Consider the following 17615-nt stretch of genomic DNA (forward strand, 5'->3'; position numbering starts at 1 on the left):
TGTCCTTTCACTTGGCCTGCTACTTACTAGCTACAAATTTCCTTCCTAATCTCTTTGAATGGCAACAAGAAATAGTATTTTTACTTAAGACTGTAATATAAATGACTTGATTTAGCTAGTGAACAGAAACTCCAGGATACATTATTACTTTTTAGAACACTGAGATCTAGAAAAAATGAAATCTAATGCTTGTGGAATAATTCATAAAATACTATATAAGCAGTAATTAGGTATTACTGAGGTATTCTAGAGTGATCCAAACATTCTGAAAAGTTTGATGAAATCAACTGCTTGTGTAGAACACTGAGTCTCAAACATAATTACGTTTCTAAATTATCTGAAGAGCTTTTAAAAATTACATGTTTCTAAACATCCCTACAACTGTAAAAATACAGATAAATTTCTATTTTTGAAAAGTTCACCGAGGTTATTCCTAAATTTTTTAAAGTATACTCAGGCATTGCCTAACAACAAGGACAATTTCTGCAAAATGTGTCATTAAGCGTTTTTGTCATAACATAATATCATAGAGTATTATTATACAAAACTAGATGGTATAGCCTACTACACACCTAGGCTATATAGCATAACCTATTCCTCCTAGGCTATAAACCTGTTACGGCATTTTACTATACTGAATATGATAGGCAATTGTGATAAGTATTTGTGAATATAAACATATCTAAACATAGAAAAATTACAGTCAAAATGTAATATAAAACATAAAAAATTGTACACCTGTATAGGGCATGTATCATGAATGGAGATTAAAGGACTGAATGGTGCTCTGGGTGAGTCAGTGAATGAGTAGTGAGTACCACATACTACTATAGACTTTAAAATAAACATGGTAAACTTAGGTTACATTAAATTTATTAAAAAATAAAGTAATATCACTACAATGTTATGACAGCTACACCACTACTAGACAATTGGAATTTTTCAGCTTCATTTTAGTTTTATGGGACCACCATCATACCTGAGGTCTGTCCTTGACCAAAATGCTGTTAAGCAGTACAAGACTGTACTATAACAGCATTGAGACAATATAAAAAATGTTCATATTTCTAAGATATAAACTGAAGAATGAAGGGGTGAAAGTAAAAGGATGTTTGGGATTGAAAACACTTCAGTAAAGAACAAAATGTCAAAGGAAGTATGAAACAAATGTGAAAAACAGAATAATTGTTGAATCAAAGTGATAGGTATATATGTTATTGTATATATATTATTCTCTTTACTTTTGTGTATATTTGAAATTTTCCATTTAAAGACAAAGCTCCTTGGATGTTCTGATCATCATCCAGATTTGGATCCACTGTGTAAGCAAAATGACTGTCGACATTGTTTCATCTTTATTAAACTATATTTATGGCATTAGACACAGCCTAAAAAACAAACAAAAACTATCGTTCCAGTGACTCAACCTGTTGCCAAAGAAAGTGAAAACACATCTTAAATGATGAACTATTTTATATACCAAGTGGATCACATCAATTGAAAATATCAACTACAAGTGACAGACTGAAAGTTAACAAAGTATGTTCCTCTTGCTGCTGTTTTGAAGATACTTTATGTCCTCAGAGTTCTCTGAAGTAACTACTATTCAATTAAACATTTTGGTAGAAATTATGATCTCTTCATTAGGCTGTCTCCACCCCTTCCTTCATATGCTACACTGTTGTTAATAATACAAGCTACATGCAAAATACAGTGACTTTTTGGCCATTAAAATGTTTCCATTAAAGGTTCAAAATTCACTGTGAATAACTGGATTTAAAAAAACAGGTTAAATCTTAAAAACAAAGCCAAACTTTTTGGTAAAAGGGGTGACTGGGACATAACGATGCATCCTTTAAAATCAGGTCTTAGTCTAGGTTTGGTCTAGACTACAATGTCTAGACTAAAATGCAGTCTAACTATCATGTAGACTATATTTTAAAATGACTCAAGTAGCCTTACAGAAAAATGATAAGAGGTTGTATTCTTCCAAAGCAAATAATAATGTTAAATGATAATTTAGCTTTTTGTTACTTTCTATAAAAAAGCAGCAACTTATTAATTACTAAGACAAGAAACTATTCTTCTCTTGGGACGTTTTCTCAAGGAAAATGAGTCCTGATATGACACATCTTCCTTCTTTGGCGAAGTTTTCCTTGAGAAAACTTATAATAAAATGTTTTTATTATTTTCAAGGAAAACCTCGCCAAAGAAGGAAGACTGTGTCATATTAGAAAAGTATGCCTTAAAAATACTAAGAAAAACTTAAAAATTAAATAAAGTAATACTTACACTTGCTCTTCATTTGAGTCTGTATTCTGAAAAATAAAGTAAGAATCAGTTATCTATATCAACTATATCAAAACAACATAATAGTAATATGATTGCATATAGGTCAGTTTTTCTCAAAAAATTTTTGATCATAACTAAAGTAAGAAATATATTTCATCATGTCATATGTACTTATACATATATTTTTACACATAAGTATAAAACTGAAATAAGAGTTCCATGAAATAAAACTTACTCATATTGTAGTGATGAACTCTAGTATTTTATTATTTCTATTTATTCTATTTTCTTTTCTTAAAATGGCAGTTGTGAGCTACTAAACTGGTCTTATAATCTATTACTGAGTCTTAAAACATGACTTGAAAATCACTGATTCCGATGATAGAAATGAGTATTGCAGCTGTGTTTGTACTGATTACTATGCCTTTGGACACAATGTATGTAATTCCAGTATATTCTTACACTAACTACAAATGTTCCTGAAAACTTACACATGAGAAATCAGACTGATACATTAAGAATCTCACAGAAAAAGAAGTGTTAAGAAGAACAAAATTTGAAAAAAAACCTTAAAAGCCTAAAACTTTGTTTATTAAAAGAAAACTATAAAGGCAACATACCAAATAAAGGTAATATCAATGACATTTAACACATATTAAACTAAGAGTATTACAGTATTAATTTCTACCTCCTCTTGCATACAAGAAACTTCAGGGTCTCCTTCTCCACAGATACAATGCTGTACGTACAAATTTGTTTACTTTCTTGTCTGTATATTAAGATTTTTGTGTTTCAGTGTCTGACCTTATGCTTAATATACAGTGCCAATTTGATTCTATGATTTAGAATTATTGACTCCTGTCTTTGCTCCAGTGTACTTGAATACCTGAGTTGAAAAGACTTTAGGTTGTTTACAATAAACACATCTAGCATAATGGATTATTTCTCAAATTCCTTTTGGCTCTTCCCATGACAACTTTATGCCAATGAATATATCAGCCACACGAAACCACCCAATTTGATAGGCTCAATTTATTTCCTGTCATGTTTCCTTTTTCCCAAAGCTTCATCACAAAAGTGTTCTATTCTTTTGCCCTACTTAACCCTAAGTGGAGGATGGGAGGATCTAATTAACCCCCAAAAGAGTTATTTACAATTTGGGTACATTAGAAGCCAAATACTAAATACTTAACTGAAGAAAGGGAACATACAGAGTAGCTACAAAGTTCCCATACCTTCTAGTTAGAAGTCATCTGTACTGTCCCCTCTATTTGCTATACAAATTTTACTTTTCCTTCATATTCTTTCAGAGAGTCCCTGATAAGTCCTTTCAGGATGTCGGATAGACATGTTATATAATAAAATAAGTAACAGAGGACAGAATTTCTTGCATGGAGCCTTTGTCAGCATTGTATAACACAAGCAAATTTCTGTATGCTATAATTTTTCATGAGAACTTCTGATTAGAGAATTTGGTTTATGTTATTTTATTTTTTTGAAATGGAGTCTCCCTCTGGTTGACTTCACTTTTTATAACTGGTTGCTTTGCGCTACAACTAGACAATTTTTTATGCCTATAATAACAGTAATTATTTAAATAAGACTATTCCACATGAAATAATAACATGGATAAATTTTAGCATTTTTATGTCCTAGGACCTTTTTTTTAGGTCCCACTTTAAAACTTAGGTAAAAGATATGATACAAGATCTCTCTTCTAATGTTCAAATTTTATCTTGATAAAATAATCTTACTTTCAAAAAGTATTTTGATTTAATAATATAAATTGAAGAAAACCTTAGGATATTAAAGAAACAAAAGTTCCTAGCTGGTTGTTGACATTTAATTAAAAAATTACTAGTCATGAATTTCTGAGTGGTATATTTACAATAATATTATTTCTAGTTGTGTTTGTTCCCTTTTTAATTTCAATTTGATAAAGAAATGGGATTTTCATTTAACTAAAATTTGAGAATTTGAGCATTACCATATTTTAATTTTATGGCAGTAAAAACAAGACACATTATATGTCCTCGCAACTTAGTTTGGTGGTTTGATAGCTGTGAATTTACTTGGCCAGTTTTATGTAGTATTAGACCCTCTACTAATCAATACTTTGACAAAAATTAAAAATATCATCAAAATAAAAAACTAGTTTGTTTTATCTGATAAGAACTGTCTAAAAGTAAGAAAAATATCTCCATACTCACATTTTTAAAATAAAATTTAATTTTCATAACTTTTAAAATAAGTTATAAGTGATTGTTAAATATAACAATGATAATGATATTTTACTTATCAGATTTGAACATAAATTATCTTTTTTAAAATCTTGACTTCATAAGTATTTTACAAAATCATCTTCATTATCTTAAGTTTCATTAATGATTACAATTTGGTTACACTTTCAAATGACTAACAACATGGGGTCACAAGATTGCAGCTGGGCAAATATTCTCATTCAGTTTATAATACACAGAATATATCAAGGTTTTAAATATATTTTTCAGGCTAGAAAATCATTTTTTCACCACAAAGTTGCATAACATGGTGGTTAGCTATACGCTTGATTAAAAAAAGATACGTGGCTTTCCCTTACAGTTTTCCAAGCAATTAAGGGGCTCGCAGCTAAAACTGTGCTAGATACTGACTTGTTCATTTTGCAATAGACAAAAATCAAAGCAGCAGCAATGCAAGAAGTTTGTATTTGTACCTTTTTGTGAACATTATTGCATTTTGGCATAGTCTCAGATATAAAGAAAAAAATCAAGATTTCTCAAAGTTTTGAAAGCTGCTTCTAAACATATCAATTAAGATATGACAAAAATAAGCTGTTCTTAAAACAATGAGTATGCATTTTAAAAATAAGTGGTATGTAGAAATTAATGAAATTTCCATGTGACTAATTCAGTCTATATTTATATATGATGCAAATGCATAAATTACAATTTACGGAAGTGAAGTACAAAATACCATTTCATACTTCAAAATCATTTAAAAATCATTCAGGATATAACAAATGTAGACTTCTCTATAATCATTTATTAAGTAAGCTATTGAATCATTTGAGCCATATGTCTACTTGAACTAATTTAAGTTCTAACAATGTATTCCTGTATTTAACTCCAGTGTTCATTACCAGTATTATAATGCTAGTACAGTCTCTTACCTTTTTATTCTTAGTTTTTTTCTTTTTCCTTTGTTTACTCTTAACCTAGTAGGTAAAAAATTATTTATTAAATATATAATTCAAACTGCACAAAGGGTTATTTTGCAAAATATATTTCCTCTAACCACTGAGAACTTTTGTTTTCTAATATTATAAATATTTCTTTCTAGATTCTATGGAAACAGTTATTTTTGTTTTTATCATTTTTATTTTAATCCTACTCTTTTGTCCTTACATAATCACTGATGTATAAACATAATGTCAGTAAGTGGGTTACTGATAAAAGTTCACAGATGCTCACTTACACACATGGATATGAGTAACAAAAGAGAAGGGCACTTTTTAAAAGCAACATATTCATGCCCATGAGATTTGAAAAAAGGTCTAAGAAGAATTTAATGACTATATTATAACAGTTACCACTTATTTGTAAAGAAACATGGAGATTCCATTTTGAAGAATTTTCATTCTACCTCGGCAAATGGTGTTGAAATATGCCACTTTTCCTTTCTATTTTACACTATACTTCCTTCTACTTTCCAATACCTTCCCACATCCACTTCGATCGGGATTAAAACAAACGTATTATAATCTAGAATAATGCCTGCCATGTAAGTGTTTAATAAATGGTCGCAAAATAAATGGTTATGGCAGGAAAGATTATGGAAGGAAGTACTGAGGAAAGGACCATTCCAATTCAAGCTCTGTATAAACACTATGATAAATATAAACTAAAATTATCTGGGATGCTTTAAATATAGCACATGCAACAAATTAAAGGCCCAGAATAAGTTCTTCTAATTCAAATATTAATGAGAGCTTATACTTCCTGGAGATCTTTAAGAGATTCTGTTGAAGATTCACTGGGTATTGAGGCCCCATCTTTATTAATTTCTGCAAACTGTATTTCAGGGTTTGATTTCACATTTATATTGTATTCCATGATAGGTGGACTTAATTCTTCTTCCTCATTCTGTAACTCTTCTATTTCAATACCTAAATATTAAAGATAAAATTCTCAAAATCTAGATGAAATAATTTCAGCTTCTTATCAATAGTATAAATAACATTTGCCCAAAAAAGCAACATTCCCAAAATAGAAATAAAAGATATCTTACTCTTTTCAATTACTCAATGAAAACGTGATGTTCATTTATCAATTACCAAATTACCAAACAGCCTGGAACCTAAATGCCATGTTACCTACTGGTATCTTAAGTAGACTCTAGATATGCGATACTCTAGAACTTAAGTAGACTCTAAATACTAATTTTTGCATGTTCTGACCTTGGTCCTATTGATACTGCAACTAGTATTATTTTAGCACATATATCTGAAATATAAAGAAGAAGCTAGAAGATCTATTTTTTCTTTTTTCTTTATTTTTCATAAGAGGGAAGTGAGCCCCCTATTATGTAACCTTTTCTTTGACACATTGCTCCTTGATATTGCCCCAGATACTCAGTCTCAAAACTTGTAGACTTTGTCTGACTGGTCTCAGATAGTCTAACAACGTTTTACCCCCAAAAAATATGTGGTGCTTTTTCTTAAGTATAATTTTAATCGAAGGATATTAATTACACTTAAAAAAAACAATAGCACAAAAATGGAAATAAAAAATTTACAACATCACCTGGCAAAAAAGTATATAGCTATAAACAATAGACAGACTAAATAAAATTATACATGCTAAATGTCAAACAGATAGAGAAAACGGGAAGGTATTTTTTCCTGCTGAAGTTTCTGTGAGTAAAACAGGAGAACATCCTTTTTGGGGAAACCCTAGAGCAAATGCACTAAGGCCAGGGCAGAATAAAGATCTTTCTCCATTCAGCAGACCAGTAGTAGTGACTTGACCACATAATTTTCCAAATTCTTTTTTTTTTTTTTTTAAGACGGCGTTTCACCATGTTGGTCAGGCTGGTCTTGAACTCCCGACCTCAGGTGATCCACCCGCCTTGGCCTCCAAAGTGCTTGAATTACAGGCATGAGCCACCACACCTGGTCTCCAAATTCTTAACAGTTATAGTTTATCTGATCAAATAAAAATTCCACAGGTACCGCTTGTTAAAAAGTCACCTACATATTTTATTTTCAAATATACTTACACTGACTGCCCGTTATTGACTGTAGAGCAATTCCTATAACACATAAAAAAAATTTTAGATGTACAATTGCAAATGCAACAAATGAATGTCTGGCTAGGATGAAGAAAAGGCAGAATATTTTTATATTGCACCAATTTATTCTGTAAGCAGCTGGAAAAATAACCAGTTTTACTCATCAATTCAGTTTGGACAAGGCACAATCTTTAGATTATTATATAAAGGTTATAAACCCATGATTAGAGAAAAAAAAAAAAAGAGTAAAGAAACAAAAATGTGGTATCACAGATAAAGCCTAGAACACAAGCACTTTAAACCAAGCAGCAGATACTTATGTTTACAGTCCTACACCATGAAATAATAGTTAATTATACAGCAAACCTCCATTGAAAGTTGGGGCCTTTTTAGAAATCTGATTTATCCAGATCAGCACTTGTTCTCTTTGCCTATTAATATTTATTGAGCACCTACAGTCTATATCAGGCTGTGTTAAGATCCAGAGATTGAATGTTGACGAAAAAAAGACAATCTTCATGGAGATTTAGTGAGATTATGGATGTTAATCAAATTACCACATATCCAAATGAAAAGCAACTATAATAGTTAAGGAAAGAATATAAGATGCTAAGAAAGCCTCTATTAAAGACCAATAAGCTCTTCAGACTACTTGAGTAAAAGCTGCTTAAAATGCTTTGCATTGAATGAGTACTCAAAACTCTTTCTCAAATAATTACTCTATTGTCATAAATTTTTGTTATTTAAAATCCTAATAGAGTATTTTTTTAAACCCAAATTTGTAAGTCAAAGATTCTTGCCTGACTTTCTTATATAACAAACTGTGTCCTTTTCTTTCATGCTTATCTTATGCAAGAAAACAAAGGTATTCCAGAGCCTTAGTAAATTTACCAGGACTAAATTTGGACATAATAATTATCTCTGAAGAAAATCTGGACCAGATCACTATAAACTTGTAAAGTTGTATGTTTACCAGGAAGTTCCCTGAATAGCACAGCAAGGGTTTCAGTGATGTTGACATGCCTTGAACTCTGCTTTCTAAGAGAATAGCTGAGAAAGAATCCTCAGATATGGGAGAGGAAGTCAGAAGTCTTTTCCATATCAACAGACAAGTTGGGGAATGGCCATTGCTGAATACAGACACTTGCATCAATGTTATCTGATTTTTAAAATTACCTACAGCCAATGAATAGCTGCTAAAATTGTAAACTAAACAAGGTTCTGCTAGAAAGGAGAAAAAACATATATCCACTGTATCTAAAAGGACATCTTTGAAACCACATAGTACCTATATGTCATGGTTTTAGACTTTACTAATTTTGGAGAAGTAATAAAATGCCACTTAAAGTGATAAAACTCTACTTAAAAGTCTTCAATGATTTCTTTCGGAAAAATGCAAACTCCTCAATGTGACTAAAAAATCCTCTTGAATGTACTCTATGAACTCTTTCCTACTTTAATCTCAATAATGCCAACCTTTTTTACTTTGCTCCAGTATATTTTTGTTTCTATACCTTTATTTTCATTTCTCTCTGAAACATCCTTCTCCTTCGTCTTCACTTGGCTAACTTCTGCATGCCATTAATAATTCTTCAACTATTATATTCTCCAGAAAGCTTTTTTGGACTCCTTTAGCCTAGGATTTCCCATGGTATTCTGGAAACATCTCTAGCACTATAATTTCCATTACCTTCCTAATGCATCTATTCTCTCAAAAATGTGAGCTCAGTGACTCTCTTGCCCTTTGCACTGTGCCTGGCCCAGAGCAGACATTCAATGGAAGTTTACTTGCTCAAGTAAATAATCATTTAGTACCTTGTTGATAGCAGGATAACATCCTCTGTATGATTTCTGGTACGGGTATGCCTAGGTAGATGGATAGCTGATGGTAATCAAGGGAGATATTCTCAATGGGATTCTCCTTCACTTTATCAATATCTTCTTGCTTCATCCCAAGGCGCAGAAGAATATCTGAAACTTTTTTCCAAATTGAATTGAATTGTGACTCAGTGAGACCATTCATCAAAATCTCACTAAGGAGGATATCCCTGTATTTGCACAGTCTCAGGATGTCTGCAGATTTAGAGATGTCAGAAGATGGCGGTTCCATATTCCATCCTTTTTTGGGTGCAGGGAACACATTCAAATGTTTTATGAGAGCTAACAGGAGGCATAAGTCAAACTGTTTGGATTGTGGTAACTCCTTGTTTGGAGGATAAAGCAGATGCCATGATCCACCCAAAGGATGATTGGTCCAGAGATGGTTGTAGTAAGATTCCAGCACATTCTTGTGTATAAGAAGCTCTTTTCTCAAAAGAGGGGGTGGCATAGCCTCATCAAATATTTGCCGCACAATGTCAGTACCAGAAATAATAATTATATGAAGCAGATGATAGAAATAATTATAATCAAGCTTGAAGATAGGCATTTCATCTGAAAATAAATTTTGGGAAGTCAAGACATTCCACATTAATGCTCTTTTTCTATTTGGTCTCTCGTATTTTATCCTTAGCTCCCGTAGGATAAAAACTGTTCCAAAAGAATGAAGCACAGTACACTGCTTTGCCACAACCAGTGCTCAATAAGCATGCTGCTTTCTCTCTGTCAAAAAATCTACACAGAAATATGTTCCCAAGCAAAAGTAATCAAAGACTAATCACCACAGAAGTCTTTCAACCATCCAAGGTTTTGTTCAAGTCAATGATCTTTGGCAACAAAATAGCATCAAAGTATTAGATCTTTAAAAATTCTGAAATTTGCCAAGACTGCTAATTGTCAATGTTTAATTATGCTTTACTTGAACAATTATACTTTATCCTAATCAGCACTGTCCAACAGAATGTGGTGTGATAAAATGTTTTATATTTGCACTAATACTCGTTGAATACTGGAAATACTGCTTGGGTGACTAAGAAACTGAATTTTAAATTTAATTTTAATTAACTTAGTAGCCACATATACCTAGGGACTACCATACTAGATAGCTCAGATCTGTATCAACAAATGTAAAAAGATCTAGTTCCTTGCTACTCAGAGGGTAGCCCAGAGACCAGCAGCATCAGCATCCACCTGAGAGCCTGTTATAAAAGCACAGTCTCAGGCCCCACTGCAGACCTACTGAACTGAAACCTGCATTGTAACAAAATCACCAGATATATCAAATATAATGTTTGAGAAACCCTGACTTAATAAACATCATCTTCTTACCCCTTCAAAAAAAGATAATAAAGTAGATATTTCATCAATAACATGGAATAAGGCATGAAACTGAACTATTTGGTATTTTCCTGTTTTAATAGTGATTTCAAAGGAGAAAAGTAGGCTGAGGTGAATTAAAAAGTACTAATAATTTGATATATGACGGCATTTGTGGCTTTTGTATGTATATCAAAATATGCATCTGTCACATAATACAGCTTTATTATTTTATCCTTCAAGATTCTATGTTTCAAGAGATTTTTTAAATTAGCATTTTTGCTTGAAATACTTGATCTACACTGTGGGGGCAAAGTTAAAAAGCAAATGACACAGGGAGCTTCCTTTGGGTTGCCAAATAAGAAGTTGGCTGGACTGTCACCAAACTATTCTTCCATGAGCCCAGGGTACCTTAATTAAGGTCTTCAGGTTCTGGGCAGGAAATGTACTAGCACGCTCCTAAACAGCTGGCAGCTAAGTTTAGAGCAGTTGGTCTCAAACTCAAAATGTTCACTCCTTTCATGTAAGGGTACTCTAATGCTTGCTCTATTAAGAAGGAATGCAGCAAGGGAAGAAGGGTTGGTAGAAAACCTCTGCTAGGACACAATCCCACAGTATAATTAGAGCTACGCACCAGAACTAGCATGTCTCTCTATAGAATGCCAAGGTAATGTGAGGTCCATACATCTGCTGATCTTCCTGTCTGTGATTTCCAGCCTACACCAAGTGCTGCTTGCTGGTATAAACCCAAGTTCAGTGAATGACAAACGCAGTGAAGATGTGGTAGTTAATGGCATGAAAGTTAACAACGAAGTAAAAAAATTGAACACAGTTTTCAATGGAAAGCATATAAAAATAAAATAATACCTTTTGTGTTAAATTTTAAACTGATCTTCGGTCTTATATCAGTATCAGCTATTTTCAGAGAAACCAAGTTTTTGTAACTGCAAATGGAAAAAAATTAAGTTACAGTGGGAATAAAATAATGCCAAAGTCAGTCAAGATTTCTAGTATAAGCATGGCTGAGTATTTTCATCTTCTACTCCTAGAAATAATTCGAAAAGGAGACAAATAATTGAACAAAAAAAGCCCACCAACAATGACAACCCTACATTGTCACTTTCATTGGAATTATCAAGTAAGCAGTAGTGCCAGATTTCATATTAAAATAATCACATTACAAACTTCCTTGCAAAAAGGCTGTATGGTAGCAGAAAACAAAGAAAGAAAGCTTTGCATTGTAAAATAAAACAAGCAAGCAAGCAAGCAAACAAAAAATAGCAAATTTGTAAGTCTTCCCTGGCCCTCTCTTCACCACATAATTTTTTTGGCAATAACTATTCCAAGAAAACCCAACTCATTTAACACCGAGTGATTAAAAACAATAAAGATGCTAAAACAATAAAAATAATTAGAAAAATGAAGTAGTAAAATGTATTAACCAGACTAAGCACTAGGAAATGCTGCCATTAAACAGATAGCTTCACTTTGAAATGAACTACAGAAAACAAAACAAAAAAATATTGGACAACACTACAATGTAAGCTTAATGAGGAAAGGGATTTTGGTGGTGGTTGTTATTTTTAACTGATTTTATCTCCAGTACCACTATAACGCTGTTAGTTACACATCACACTGAAAAAAATGTAAAACTCTAACAATGTGAAGTTATTGGCAAAGATACTGAGTAAAAGGTATCTCCTGTACGGCTTGTGGGGAGCGTACATTTGTAAAACCACTCTGGAAAACAATTCGGCAAAAGCGAGTAAAGTTACAGATACACACAGGTGGCCTAGAAATTCTACTTTTAGGTATACATTCTGGAAATTTTTCTGCTCATATAGACCTAGAGACATGTACAAGAGAGTTCACTGCAAAACTATGGTTATAGCCAGGAACTAGAAATAAATATCTGTCAATGGTAGAATGATTACATTAGTGAAGAAATAATCTAAAGTTAGAGCAATAAAATGAAAACACTAAAGAATGACAGTAAGAATGGACTCATACCAAACATGATTTTAAAATGCATAAAAACAAATGTTTCCAAATATCATGTTCAAAACAAAAAAATTAAACTACACTTATAAGTAACGATAATTTATAAACTAAGTAGAAATAAAACATGAAAACAATAGCACAAAAAAAGGGAAGAAATGGAAATCTATTATTGCAAGGTTCTTACACTATACATGCTATAGTATAGTATTATTTAAAAATAGACTTTGGTAAGTTAAAAATATGTATTGTAAGTCCTCAAGCAATACATAATATCCTCAAAAAAGGGTAAAACTCATAAAACAAACCAGGAAATAAACAATAAAGACAGATAAAGAAAACTGAAAACAAGAAGGAAGACAGTAGATTTCCAACCATATAAATTAGTAAACAAAATTCATATGAAATAAAAAACCCAATTTAAAGGCAGAGATTGTCATTTTGGATATACAAAATAAGAAAGTCCTATGCCACCTAAAAAGATATATATAGGTTGAAGCAAATGGATGCAAAATACTAAACTAGATATACTTCAATGCATTAATCAAAACAAAGCTGGAGTAGCTATATTAATATCAGACAAAAAACACTTAAGGCAAGAATATTATCAGGGTTAAAGAGAGATGTTAAATAAGAATAAAAGGGTCAAATTGTCAAGAAAAAAGGTAACAATCCTAGCTGTGTGTGTAGCATTTAATAAAAAAGTTTCTAGATTACAATCAGTAGACAAAAAATATAAATAGTAGACTTCAACATTCCCTGTGTAATTGATAGAAAAAGTAAATAATAAAAAACGACATAGAATGCTGAAACAGAGCTGTAAACAAATTTTATCTAATTTTATTTAAGAGCAGAAGACAGATTCTTTAGAAATGCAAGTGTAACATTCACCAAGATATATAGTAATATGATCATAAAATAAATCACTGCAAGGGAATTAAACTGAAAGTCAGTATCTGGAAAGATAGCTGAAATATTCCCAAATATTTGGCAATTAAACAAATACTCCTAAAGAGCCCATGGTTAAAACATACACACACATATGAAACTAGAAAACATTTTAAATGTAATTGAAAATAGTAATAATAAATTTCTACATATCAAAATATATGAGAACACAGCTAAAGCAATGCTTAATGTAAGTTTATAAAGAACAAAGGTCTTGTATCAATGATCAAAACTTTCACCTTAAAAAAAAACTAAAAACAAAGCAAATTAAACTCAAAGTAGCAAAAGCAAGGAAATTACCAAGATCAAACATCAATAAAATTTTAACAAAAATATTATAGAAAAATCAAAATTAAAAGCTGATTATTTGAACAGATCAACAAAATTGATAAACTTCTATCCAGAATGATCAAGAAAAAAAACAAAGACACAAATTGCCAACATCAGAAATGAGAAAGGTGACATTGCTACAGAGAAAAGGTCTCTTTGGCTGAAGGAACCAGAAAACTGAAATGGAATCATGACCAATAAAAGAATGGGGTAATCCTAGAAGAAAAAGCAGTCAGAAAAGAGATCCTCAAATTCTTTCTCACAACGTCTTTGAACGCTGAACCACGTGTATGGAACAGACTAATAGCAGCTCAACTAAAGCCAAAAGATCTGGACTGAGACTGGATGCTCCACCCAAGAAAGAGTTCAAAGTTCACATCTAGCCAAGTTAGTGGCCTGTCAAAGTAAAAGTAAGATTACCCACTAGAGAATAATGGAATCCAGAATCTCTACAACCACTTTGTATTTATTGTGGTCTAGCTATGTGCCAGGTATTACACTACATCCTAGTGTAGTGGGAACATCTAGAAAACAAGATAAAGTTCTTGTACTCATGGAGGTTACACTCAAATGGAGAAGATAGCCAAGAAAGTATAACAAAAGCTAATAAATGTTTTGATAGGAGACATAGAAGAAATACATCATAGAACATCTACTGTAATCCAAGTAAAAGTTTTAACTAGGCAAAGTCAAAGGAGCAGTGTATTCCAGGCAAAGCTTGGAGGTCAAATACTAAACCAGATATACTTCAGTGCAAAAACTGGGAAGGTTTCTTGACATAGCACACTGAAGAAACCAAAAGAAGCTCTGTATAGTTGGTACATATATGGTTAAGACTAAAGTGTCAAGGGATGACAATAATGAGTTCAGCTGTGTACAAGGTTAAGTCAAGAGTCAAACTAAAGAATCTGAACTTAATTTTAAAAGCAATGAGAAACGTCTCAAAGATCTTCATGCACAAAGTGATATATTCTAATTTTTATGTTAGAAAAGTCCTATTGATGGTTATGAAAACAACAGACTGAATAAAGGAAAGGCTAAAGACAGACACATTAAGAAGCTGTTTGAGAATTCCAAATCAGAAATAATGATAACCTGATTTCATTTAGTGAAGTAGTAGAGATAGGGCAGAAATAAGAATAAATTCATATTTTAAAAACTAAATTGATAGTACTTTTTTAAAAGTTACAAAGCAGTGGTGGAAAGAAAGATAATGAGTCCAGTTTTGAACATGCTGAATTATAAATATTTTTGAAAAATAAAAATGGAGATATTCCGTATGGAGATAGGTATACAACGTAAAGCTTTTAGGAGAGAGATATGTGCTAGAGATCAAGATTTGGGCTTCATTAACTAATAAGAGAAAACTGATGCCTTAGATGTCAATGAAATGTCCCTACTAGATTGAAAAATGGCATTTACACTTCAGACAGAAGAAAAAGAGAATCAATAGATTAGGAGAACTTTTATACTGAAACTTCTAACTTCAGTAGCAAGACTCTATAATACCTCTATTAATTCCAGTCTTATCAAATATATTATTCTGCAATACAGTTTTCTCATCTAAGAAACAGGAAGATTCTAATTGTAAGATAAACTTAGTGGTTTGGATAAGTTTTGAAAGATAGAAAAGTCTTTATTTCATAACAAACTAACTTTAAGAAAAATGTTTTATCTTTAGAAAAGGATTATTTTCACAATTAATAGGAAAGTATCCACATAATTTCTCCATATCTGTTTTAGAATGTCTAAAATAAGTGGGGATAGAGAGGGAAACAAATGGAATTAAATATAATTTTTTTCATATACCTAATACTACCTTAAAATTTAATGGAGCTCCATTAGGTGACAGAAACACAGAAGAATTACACAACCAAAAAAATATACACAGATTCCAAAAAAGGTAACAGAGTAGTTTATTTTAAACTTACCTTGCTCCTAAATTTTCAATGGTTATATATTCATCCTTTCTCACAACTTCAAACTGCAAGTTATGGGGAAAAAGTTAGCCCTAAAGTACTTCAATTTTCAAAATTTTTAATGTTATTTCTTAGCCTTAACATTTGAAAAATACAATGAGAGTGAAGCTAAAGTGAATATAAAACAAACAAAACAGAAATAACAAGTAATAAACAATCCTGATCAAAAAAACAAACTAGAGTTGACCTTAAAAAAGCAGTTCTACTTTACATCACTATACGATTTAAATGCCAAATCTGAAATACTAAAATAGCATATTTAAAAATAAAGAAAGAAATAAGATACATTTCTATTCATAATTTTGGTCTGTTTAGTTATAAACTAAAAATTCAACAAGATATTTCATTAATTAAAACATAAAATGGATATCATCTGACTGCATTTTATGTAACAGGTACTACATGTGATGTTCTATAGATATTTTCATAGGAGGATATTTACAGACTAAAAGAGGTTCAGAAAGTCTAAAATTATTTTGAAACTTGGGTGTCAAAGAATTAGATAAATGATCATTCTTAGTTCATAATACTTTATTTGTATACTTATGGCATGTTTTGTCTTTGTTTCTCTTTTTGTGTGTCTTTGTCTTTATTTTTGAATTTTTCTTGTTCTTAAGGACACTTAAATATTACTTTGCATAAATCATAGCAATAAAAAGGTCAAAGAGCCCAGTCACTATCAAAGAGAATATGGCTAGAATCCAATTACGATGATCCCCAAGTCTGTTTCAAGTCAAAAATACTTTTCCAATGAAGCAAAGCAAAAAAAAAGATGAAATAAGACACTCACCAAAATTTTAACAATTCCAGGTACATCACATTGCAGCATCCTTGCCATGTCACCTGTACATCCTTCCTTCAAACATTTCTTCGCAATAAAACTCTAAAGTTATTAATAGAAACAAATCACTGATGTGCAAATCTGATTATATTTTTTAAAATGTTGTTAGAAACAAATGTTGCTAGACAGTAAATGGAGTATGTGAATAAATGTTTGAGAGGTAGCTGTTCAAAGATGGTCCATTTCATAAATCAATGGATATCCTATTTAAATGGATTTCACTCTACATCAAAATTGTCAAGAAGCAGTATTACAGACTAAAATGCATTTGCTGCTCCAGAGAAAGCAACTTCAAATAAAATGTACTAATTAAGTGAGTGTAAACAGGATTACTGAATTTCTATCAGGGAAAAGGAAGGAATAAAAATGTTACATCCTTTTTCTAGTTCTGGCCTGTGATTTCTTCTGGTTAAGCCACTCACTTTTATTTTACTTCTCTTTCTAAAATTCAGCAATATTAATTGGCCCCCAAATCAAGGAAATTGTAAAGTATTCATATACCACTTAAAATTGATTAAGTAAATATTTATAAAGTTGTTTTTTCAGTTTATAATGTGAGTTCATCTGTTTTACCTGTTTTATCACAAAAACCCTATGAAATAGGTTTATCTTATCCTTACTTTAGAACTTAAAAAAATTAGTCTTTGAGCAATTACCAGTCTAATATAATAAAACTAGTAAGTGGCTCAGTCTGGACTTTAACCCAAATCTCCCAACTCCATATTCTGTGCACTTTCTACTAC

General features: G+C 31.4%; 1 protein-coding gene across 7 annotated transcripts in view; it reads right to left on the reverse strand.

Annotated features, from left to right (window-relative positions):
- DZIP3 (DAZ interacting zinc finger protein 3) overlaps positions 1–17615 on the reverse strand; it is a 113848-nt gene that overhangs the window by 42484 nt on the left and 53749 nt on the right. For all 7 annotated transcript variants that reach the window (XM_074404407.1, XM_074404410.1, XM_074404408.1 and 4 more), the window contains exons 11-18: positions 16822–16914; positions 15984–16036; positions 11644–11720; positions 9397–10014; positions 7570–7602; positions 6288–6457; positions 5462–5506; positions 2293–2318 (exon numbers count right to left, since the gene is read on the reverse strand). In XM_074404407.1, coding sequence (XP_074260508.1) covers positions 2293–2318; positions 5462–5506; positions 6288–6457; positions 7570–7602; positions 9397–10014; positions 11644–11720; positions 15984–16036; positions 16822–16914 — 1115 coding nt within the window. The remainder of the gene's footprint in view (positions 1–2292; positions 2319–5461; positions 5507–6287; positions 6458–7569; positions 7603–9396; positions 10015–11643; positions 11721–15983; positions 16037–16821; positions 16915–17615) is intronic.

This window comes from Saimiri boliviensis, chromosome 8, assembly GCF_048565385.1.
Source record: "Saimiri boliviensis isolate mSaiBol1 chromosome 8, mSaiBol1.pri, whole genome shotgun sequence".
NCBI classification, from domain to species: domain Eukaryota; kingdom Metazoa; phylum Chordata; class Mammalia; order Primates; family Cebidae; genus Saimiri; species Saimiri boliviensis.